At 34.0% G+C, this 10,312-nt stretch overlaps 1 protein-coding gene across 1 annotated transcript; it reads left to right on the plus strand.

The window, feature by feature from the left end:
• The first annotated feature begins 390 nt into the window (after nt 1-390).
• On the plus strand, nt 391-5,136 carry LOC108861742 (FHA domain-containing protein PS1). Its single transcript, XM_056990066.1, is given in 10 exon segments — nt 391-688; nt 777-1,006; nt 1,176-1,901; nt 2,028-2,961; nt 2,964-3,647; nt 3,650-3,768; nt 3,846-3,981; nt 4,255-4,356; nt 4,359-4,609; nt 4,701-5,136. Coding segments are annotated over 9 exon segments (3,246 nt in total). The 5' UTR covers nt 391-688; nt 777-979; the 3' UTR covers nt 4,968-5,136.
• The last annotated feature ends 5,176 nt before the right edge of the window (nt 5,137-10,312 follow it).

Genomic DNA, 10,312 nt, shown 5'->3' on the forward strand with positions numbered 1-10,312 from the left:
ACTCTGAAGGAACTCGAGCATGTTAAGGAGCTTGATCTCTCTTGGAGTCATCTCCGTTTGGTTAGTATCATCCTCCAGTGTCATCGCCACGTAGTTGGATCACTCTCCTCCCTCTAGCGCCAAACTGTTAGGGTATTTTTGTGTAGGATCGTTTAAGTGCTACGGAACACTAGAGGATTTGTACGAAAGCAAGAAAAATCGTAACTAGAAGATGTTATTGAGTGTTTTTATCGGGACTACAATGTTTGGGTGTATAAACCCTAGTTCTAGTCGCCTAAACTTTAATCTTCTAGTCTTTGAAAGTCGATCCCTCATTCTAGGGTTTGGGCTCCCTTTTTATAATTGTAGATGTCGGCTTCAAGTAATAGAAATCTTCCATAATCGGAAAAATGGAAGTTTTCCTTTAGGTAGAAAACTTCTATTTTGCTCTAAGAGGTCGGTCCGATCTAGGGGTCGGACCTAAGGCAGGGGTCGGTCCCTGGTTTCTTCTTGAGCAAGGGTCTGGAAGTCGAGGACCTATCCGGAAGCTGGAGAAAACTTGTGTCTAGATATTTTTCCGCAACACTGCTCGTCGGCCGGCATCCAGACTGCGAAATTCTGCTGACGCACCCTAGAATTAGCAGATACCACTTGCAAATCCGCTCCCTTCCCTCTCGCCGGAAACTCTTCGTCACCGATCTATCCTCTGGTACGAATCTCATCACTTACTCCTCTTCCATTTCTAGGGATTATGTTATTTCCAGTTTGATTGAATCTCATCTCCATTTTGGATTTAGTGCATGGGACTTGGGTTGCGGATCTGAAAGTTGAGCCATATGCTTGTGTTGAGGTGAAGGAAAATGATGTCATTAGGATCGGTGGTTCCACAAGGATCTACAGGCTGCACTGGATTCCCTTGAGCCGTGCCTATGATATAGATAATCCATTTGTTTCACATCTCGATGCACCTACACTGACTGAGCAAGAAGAAGAGAATAGAATGCTTGAAGCGGATTATCTAGATCAGGTTCGTCCTTCTCTCATACGTTTTCTTGATTTTAGCATTTGATGATACGTTTTTGCTAAGTCCCTCACTGCAGTGAGTTTTTGTTGTTAGTTTATATGTCCTTTGCTTTGCTCTATGCTTAGCTGATATCAGTTGCTTAGCCTGAGAGTTTGATCTGCCTTCTCTGCAGTCACAAGCGGATACTGCGTCAGGTAAAGATGGAGATGGACCTTTGGATGTGACGTCTAAAGAAAGTGGATCATCAGTCCCTAGTGAGGATGATGATACATATATCACGACAACAAGGAAAATTACCTTGCCACTTGCATCTCCAAGTGTTTTAACCTTGCATAGAGATTCTCTCAATACACAAAAGTTGCAATCCAATGAGACTTCATCAAAATGGGACTTGGATGTTGTAGAAGCCGCATCAGAAAAGCAGCAGAGTGGTAGCTACCTAGAGGTCTTAGGTTGTTCTGAACTTGAAGTTTCTGATGAATGGGATGTCAGAGGAGATGAAGTTCTGCTTCTGAATGTGATAGAGTCATCAGCCCCTATCGAGGAGGAGGATACTAATCTAGCTGCGAAGGAGACTTCATTGCTTCCACTCCCAAGAGATTCCATTGAGACAGAAAATCTACATCTCACGGATGAGCAAACTTCCCAAGAGATGACCGTAAATATTATAGCAGCCAACACAGAAAATACAAGTAGCGGCTCTCTAGGTTTGGAACCGACTGATGGTTGCTTTGAAGCTAATGCATTTGAGCTGACAGAAACTGAGTTTGTCAGCGAGGAAGTAATGGAAGCGTCTCCTAAACTACCAACTAAGGCCAAAATACAGAGTCAAGTATACAGTGGGTACATTGAGGTCTCAGAGAAAGTTTTTGCAGTGTCTCCCAGTTCCTCTCCTCAAGCTTAGGGACTTATAGAAGTTTTAGCTGAAGATCCCCAAGACCTCTTAGGCTCTGAATACCAGATTGAAGTTTCCATGGATGAAATGGGCAATGAAGAGAATCCTGCAGGAGACCAGAACATATAACATGGGATGAACAGAGAAAGCGAAAGAATATTTGATGATGGGAGCAGCTCTTGCCATTCAGATGATCTTGAACAGAGTGGTACACAAAGTTTCTTGCCTTTAGCAAACCTGAAGCCCAAAACGCAAATGTCCTTTTGCTCTGAAGCTTCCTACAACCTAAGCGATGTATGGGGAGAAGGAAATACTGATAAGGAGGTTCTATTTCCTTCAACCTTGGCTGCACAAACATTTGAGGATATTGAAGAACTGCCTTACACTGAGAGTCAAGAAATCCAGATGGACCAAGCAGATGCTGTTAGAGATAATGCATTGTCTCAGATGGATAGCTCTAGGAGGGGAAAAACTGATTCTGTTCCGTTACTTGAAGCCTCGGGCTGTCATGCACTTGAATTAGCTGCAGAGGATGAAATTTTGAGCCTTCATGAAGAAGTCAGTGGAGATATTGGTTTTTTCATAGAGAAAGCAGTGGAAGCATCTGCCGCCGAACCACTAACTAAAGTTGAGATTCAGGAAGTTGAAGAGAATGGAAAAACCGAGGTCTTGAGGCAATTTATTGCAGTGTCTTCGGATTCCTTTCCTCAAACGGAACCAACTTTAACTAGAGATGCCCAAGGCCGCTTAGGTTCTGAAGTGAGCATGGATACCGCTAGTGAGACCCTACATCAAAATAGCAATGGAGAAACCAAGATCAGTCCAAGCCAAGCCAGTGCAGTATCTGATCGTTTGTTCGCTGGCACTGAACTTACTTTAAGAATCAATACAGAAAATTTTCAAAGTCTATGCTCGAATTGGCAGGCAAATCCCAAGAGTGAAGTCGAGGCTCCATCTGAGTTATTGAGTGAAGTGAATCTTGCAGGAGATCAGAACAAAACATCAGCTATAGACAGAGAGACTGAACAAATATTTGATGATGGGAGAAGCTTGTGCCATTCAGAGGACCTTCTGACTATATCGGAGGTCAAGAAAACCAGACCCCGCGAAGACTGGCTGTTAGAGATGATGTACTGTCTGAGATGGATAGCTCAAAAAGCTCCTCGAGAAGATTGAGCACAAGCAACATTTGGTCTAGGAAGGGAAAAGATGCTTCTGTGCTTCAGGTACGGACCAACAAGATTAAAGGAAAGCAAAAACAAATGGGAAAACAAGCAAAGGCACAGCTGCAGAGAAAACAGGCTCTAAGTGCCAAGTCCGTTTGTCTGACTGCTGATCATGGTGCAAATCAACTGGAACCAGAAATCTTTACTCCTAACAAGGAGAATCTGACTCCAAGCTCCCATTTGTTGAAAAGGTTACAAGATATTGGTGAAATAAAAGATAACAAGAGCCCTTCAAAGCTTCTGGGCAAACCAAGATCGTTAAAGGTTTCTTCCAGTATTGTTATCGCGGCGTTAACGGAACCAGAAATATTTACCCCAGAGAAGGAGAATCTTACCCCAAACTCTCATATGCTAAGACGCTTGCGAGAAGTGGGTGAGATTAAGGATACTAAAGGCTCTTCCTCTAAAGTAATACGTAAACCATTCTTTGATATTCATGTGGAAGAAAACCTGATGGCAGAACAAGAACCAGATGTTCACTGCAGAAGCAACTCAAAAGTGAAGCATGAGCCTTGCCACCAAAGAAACGGACGCCTTTTCAACTTCTACTTGAAAAATCTTCATCCAAAAGCCAATCATACAATGAGGCTCCTTCGACTACATCAGCAAGAAACAACATTTCTAAGGGCATCCGCTCTTCTTCTGTAAGTCCTAACTAGTTCGATTGTCCTTGATTTTTTTTACTTCGTATAGTAACCTTAAGTTTCACTGTGTGTTTTAGAACCTTTCTGATGGAAATAACAAGATGAAATGGACCATTGTGTTGGACACTTCTTCCCTCCTCGACAAGGATTCTAGGAAGACATTGCATCTTCTGCAAGGTCTCAAGGGGACACACCTGGTCGTACCAAGAACAGGTAAAAACCCTAGAAACCTTAAGACCCTTTGGCTTTGTGAGTACTCTATCAATCATACATTGATAATAGCTCCTATCGTCACTTAACGCTCTAAGCAAAACCCATAAAAAAAATTAACTTTTCCTATACCATCAGACTGTAAATGCATCAAGCAGATGATTCTATTATACAAAATTTATATGTGCCTAATTCTTTATTCTTTTATATGATTAATCACTTTGGACAATTGGTTTGCCATTTGAAACATCCCTCACATTCGGTTTCATTGTTCAGTGATAAGGGAACTAAATGAGACGAAGCGTACTCGCAGTGTTCTCTTTAGAAGAAGAGCAGATATTGCTTCCTCAGCTCTGGATTGGATCGAAGAGTGCAAGGTTATATTCAACTTCAGAGCGCGTTAGAGGAAACCAAGGAAAATGCACCAACATCACCAGTCACTCCTCAAGCAAACGGCTCAGCATTCCCGTTTTCACTTCAGTGGAATAACTATGCATCAGAGATCGATTCTCCTACATCAGAAGATCAAGTTCTCGAATGTGCGCTTCTTTACCGAAACCGTAACAACACTGATGAAAAGCTCGTTCTTCTTAGCAATGATGTAACTCTCAAGATCAAAGTCATGGTAGAGGTAGTTAACTAACAAGATTATTTGTCCAGTATTTAAAAAAAAAGCACTTTTATGTAATAGTAACATGTTTTGGTTTTTGTTTTGGATTTAGGGTGTGATTTGCGAGACGGCACTTGGGTTTTATGAGAATTTGAAGAATCCGTTGTCGAAGAGATTTATGTGGCCAGAGAGTTTACCGAGAGGAAAGACTTGGAGTCATTCAGACGACGTCGTGTTGAAAGAAAGGTACGACAACCAAACTTGTTTTACTTACAGGAAGAAACCAGCCTTTAATGAAAAAAGAGGAGAGAGTGGTGCAGTAGCGAAAGGGTTGAAGTTCATATTGCTCCACAACTCTCAATATGGCCATATTCATTGATTATCCCATCTATCATTATCATCTATATCCATTGTTGTTTTTTCTTTTCAAATAAGCCAACTTAGTTCAACTCGCTTACACAAGGGTCATGGGCTTTTTAGAATGGTGACATTTTCATATTATTGTGACTTATTATGATTGTGGAAATGCATTTTGTCATCCAACTAAACCATCGTCGTTCCCACGAAAATTAGAATATTGTGGGGTAATCAACGATGTGCTTGAATTTAGACCACATCGTTTGCGAATGTGCTTTGAAACATTGACTGAGTTACTGTTAAGGATCCTTCCTTAAGGCGGTAATGACTCTTTCAAAACATGAAGGCATATATATCTGAAGGGCCATTTTTATTTAACACAAATATAAGCTCATCATGTGTCCATCCAGATGTTAGCATTTGCACAATGCAATATCTTACGCGTATTCCACCCATGGTGGCTCGATAATTATGCGACACGTATATTTTGTGGTTTGATTTAATAACAATTAAAAAGACGAGTTTGAAAACTGAATGTCTTTTTTAAAATATAGATGGAAGGAAACAACATCGTCGTTCATGTACAAATCTCCCTTTCTACATATAAGTAACTAACTTGTCATTTCCGGAGAGTATTAGTATGCTTGTGATCTAACACATAAAAACATATGTTGTTAGTTCTCCATGACTAGATTTGATTAGTAAAGATCATTGTCATCAACTATAAATAAATGGTTATTTCCACTTTTTCTTAGTTTAGGAATTTGATGTAATATCATAGACACTACGGTTCGATGTTCCCACCCACCACTATTAATGGGTGTAATCATTCTTGCCCACTTTGTCCGAATAATAACTCCTTTTTTGTTGGTTTCTCTAAATCTCAAAATCCTAATTGGTTTTGAACTCTCTCCTACTTGCTAGTGGCTATCTCTTTTTCCATTTTCAAATTTGATCAACGCTCATCCGTTCTTTTATAGGTTAAAATATATGTACTTTTAATATACAAAATAAAACTCAATACATATTCTAGATCGAACTGAATTGTAGAGACTTATGTAAAGCTCAACAACAATATCATTAAAAAAACGACTAGAACACATTTCATATTACATTACACTGGTTGATAACCCATTCCCATGCGCAGAGTTAAATCTCTTAATAATGTTTGTTTGGAAAATTTGTCTTATATATTACATTTTGTATATAATATTGGATTTTGATATGAGATTGTTAACTAAAAGGTTATTGATGTTTAAATGATGATTTTTAAAGTTTATTATATTTACTATTAGATTTGAATTACAAATTATTAAAATATGTTCACACAAAAACAAAATATTTTTTTATCTTGTTAAAAACTATTACGATTTTAAAAGTTATTGGAAACATTTGTGTATTTCTATGTTAACTGACTTCTTTCCAAAAATAATATAGATTTTTTATATAAAGAGTTATAGATTCTTCGTATAATAATATTAATTGAAATTAAATAAAAATTTCAAGTCCTCCTACCAAAAAATAATAAACCAATAACTAACACCAGTAAAAATCAAATATTATATCATCTTGTTGTATTATGATAATTAAGAGTATCTTATATGAAAAATGTTCAAAATTAAAATATTCAGCTCTCAATTCATTTCCAATATAAATTAATGTATTTTATATGGCATGTAGTTTAATTTAAACGATTTAAAATTAATATATACAATTTAAATATCTATTAAATGATACTTCATATTCATATGAATTTATAATCAGTTGTATCCTTTTATAATAAAAAGGTAAAACAAGTTCACAAAATTTTCAACTTTTAACAGTTTTAATCATTTATATTCGTTTAAAAATTAAAAATAAAACAAAGAAAACAATCTATTTTTTTATTATATAACTAATATGATTGTTAAATTTTTTAATAAAATAAATTAAACAAAAAGGATTGAGGATGCAAAATATTATTATCAAATCTTTATTATTCAAATCATTAATTGTCATATATATATATATATCATATTAGGTATGGGTGGGATGGACCGGGTATCTGTGGTATATTAGGATACCCGAATCTGGTTCTGGATCGCCAGATCCGTAAAATTGCTACATGGATCTGGATTCGAGCGTTCTGGATATCCAAACTAAAATCTGAATATCCACGGATACTTGGAACGAACCTTTTTAAAAAAATTAAAAATTAAATTAAAAATTAGCTGATTAACCATTTATTTAGTCTATTTAAAATTATTCTTTTAAAAATTAAAAATTATTGAGATTTAATAAAATTAAAATTTTAATTATTTTATATATAAACTATATATGGTATACATATATAAATATAATTATATTTTAAATATTTTAAATATATAATAGGTCGGGATCCGGAACCGGATCCGGATACTCGGACCTAAAATTTCACTACCCAAATCCGTGTCTGAATCCACCTGATCAGTAGAAACACTATTCAGACCGGATCGAAGCGGATACCGGATCGGATCTGGATTTTAAGTCCAAGGCCTAATATTAGGTAAGGAAAGAATGCAATTTTTTTATGCATTATTAATCAACATGATAGTTAATTTAATAAAAATATACTCCATATGTTTCTGAATAAGTGTCACTTTGACATTTTTCATACAAATTAAAAAGACAAAAATATATGTAAGTTTTTATTAATTACACCTATCTGATCAATAGTATTTGAGATAAATAATTTTTTTTTATAAAATCAATGCAATTCACAATTAATTTTCAACTGAAAATATGTATCACTTGTATTGGAATTGTAAAGTGACACTTTTGTGTAACGAGAAAAAAATGCTAGATTAACACGTATTATGAAATAGAGAGAGTAATATATATTTAGATGGATCAACCTATTTTTAAAAAAATTCTAAAAATTATTCTGGTAGTGACATGTGCCTACACTCAAAAATTGTAATGTTTCTCGATTAATATATAAAAGATTTTAGCGTAACACTCTTTTTAATAGAATAATTATATGTTTTTCTAGCAATAATTGTACTAATCTAAAATTAGTCTTGATTCAGAAAATGAAATTGGTGAAAGAAAATCAACACAAAACATAGTTGAAAGAGTATCTCATATTTGTTCCAAAAAAAAGAGAATCTCATATAAGGTTATCCGGCAATTGTGTTAGTTGCTTTTAACATATGTTTGATCACAAAAATAGGGAAATTATTTTACATTTGTTGAAATTCATCAGTATGGAAAGTGAAAGTCGGCCACTCCGTCAATATTGACACTTGATAAATGATCTGTCGTGAAATTTACATTCGAATATTGTAGTTTTTTTTTTGAATATTGTAGTTTTCATGCATTTAATAACTCAAATCATAATTTCTTTTTTTTTGTTAATAGAGAATCTCAGGCCGGGACCCAGACATCCCTCAAAACCTGCAGCAGCTACGTCATTTCCACCCCAGAAAGTAGCAGAATGGGCCCGGATGGCCCAACTAAGGCTTCGAATGGGTAATGCAGATCAAAAAACGCAGTTCAAACATAAATGTAGATCAAGCAGAACAAATAAAGATTATGCAGATCAAGCAGAACAAATGCAAATCAAATTAAATTAATAAAATATTGTATTTAAAATAAATGTTGAAATTATTTTGATAAAATTAAATATTTAAACAAAACACAACTTATCATATATATAAGTAATAAATATCATATTGACAAAAATAACAACAAATATCATCATTTTAATAAATATAATGAAATTTAAAGTTATATGATTTTTTTGCGAATCCAAATCTGGATCCAGATTCGTCGGATCCGTCGATTAAGTTTTTCGGATTTGGATTTCTGGCTTTTGGATATCCGTCTAGGTATTGGTATCAGAATCCGGTCGTAACAATATTTTTAATTTTTTTTAAAATACTAAAAATTTAAAGATAAAACATAAATTAAATATTTATACAAGATTTACAAATATATAGATGTATATAATATTAAAAGGTTAAAATGTAAGATTATAAAACTAATTTTATGTATAAATATTAATTTATAAAATATATGTATTAATACAATTAAAAATTTAATATATTTAAAAATATAGATCCAAATATCCGAACTAAAGATATTCGGATCCGGATTCGATTTTAACGGATCCGAGATTTTACTTTCCGGATCCGGACTCCCACTATATTCTATCTTGACACGTATATGGAGAGTTCGGATCCGGATAATAAAATGTTGCATCCGTCAAAACCGAATTCGGATATAAATATCTTGATTTTAGTCAGGATATTCTGATCCGTATTTTTAACCAAGTATAAAACATATATAATTAAAACTAGTATTTTGTTTTATATATTAAACTTAAATTGTTAAATTAGAATTTGTTGATATAATAACATATATAAAAATAAAAAATATTAATTTCATAGTTGAACCACATCGCTTTATATATAATTAGAATTTGTTGATACATAATGTGTATAATATTTTTTACATTAACATTATATAAAAATTTTGATACCTAAATTAAGTATATATGTGTTTATGAAACTGCATAAAATTAATATATATATATAATATATATATAAAGAATATTTCATTTTATATATTTGTATAAAAATATCTTAAAATTCTTTATAAGATGAAAAAACTTACTCTTAAAAAAATTTGGTGTTGTGAAAAATAAATTAGTACTTCATAATTATTGATAAAGAAAAAAAAACAGTTACTAAAAATAATAATTAAGAGCAAATGCATTTAATTGGGTACTGCATTTGATCCATCCGCTTTGGACTTGTTACTGCAGGACAATAATTTATCACATAGATTTGTTCTGCATATAGTTCAGTTTATTTTTTATTATTTTTATTTTTTCTGCATTTTTAATAGTGATTTGAAACTAAATGCAGATCAATTTGCATATTATTTTCTCCTGCTTTTTTTCTCATTCCTCCTGCCCCACATTCAAAGCCTAAGTATATTTAAAGGGGAGTTTCAAACTCGCGGTCCTTAGGACCATTGCAAGCCGCCTCATGCCACTCGACCACCAACGTCGGGTTTCTCAATTCATAATTTCAAATTCTACATTTACGAGTAAGAGGCTTCACCAGATATTCTCTGCTTTCATAATGTTGTTATATATGACTTTTGTATTACATAATCATTCTTGGTATGCATAATTTTCATAATTCTTTCTGTGTTTGTGAATTGTCATTTTTGTTTTTGATTTTTCAGATATATTATATACTGTCCACGAAAAACAAAGTTTTCTGTTTTCTAATATTTGACATTTAGGAATTTTTTTTGTTTCAAATCAGATGACAATTTTTATTCTCAGTGCAAACTTTATTAATTTTTACTCATTCTATTTTTAATACACGACATCTT

This window comes from Raphanus sativus, chromosome 1, assembly GCF_000801105.2.
Source record: "Raphanus sativus cultivar WK10039 chromosome 1, ASM80110v3, whole genome shotgun sequence".
Lineage (NCBI taxonomy): Eukaryota > Viridiplantae > Streptophyta > Magnoliopsida > Brassicales > Brassicaceae > Raphanus > Raphanus sativus.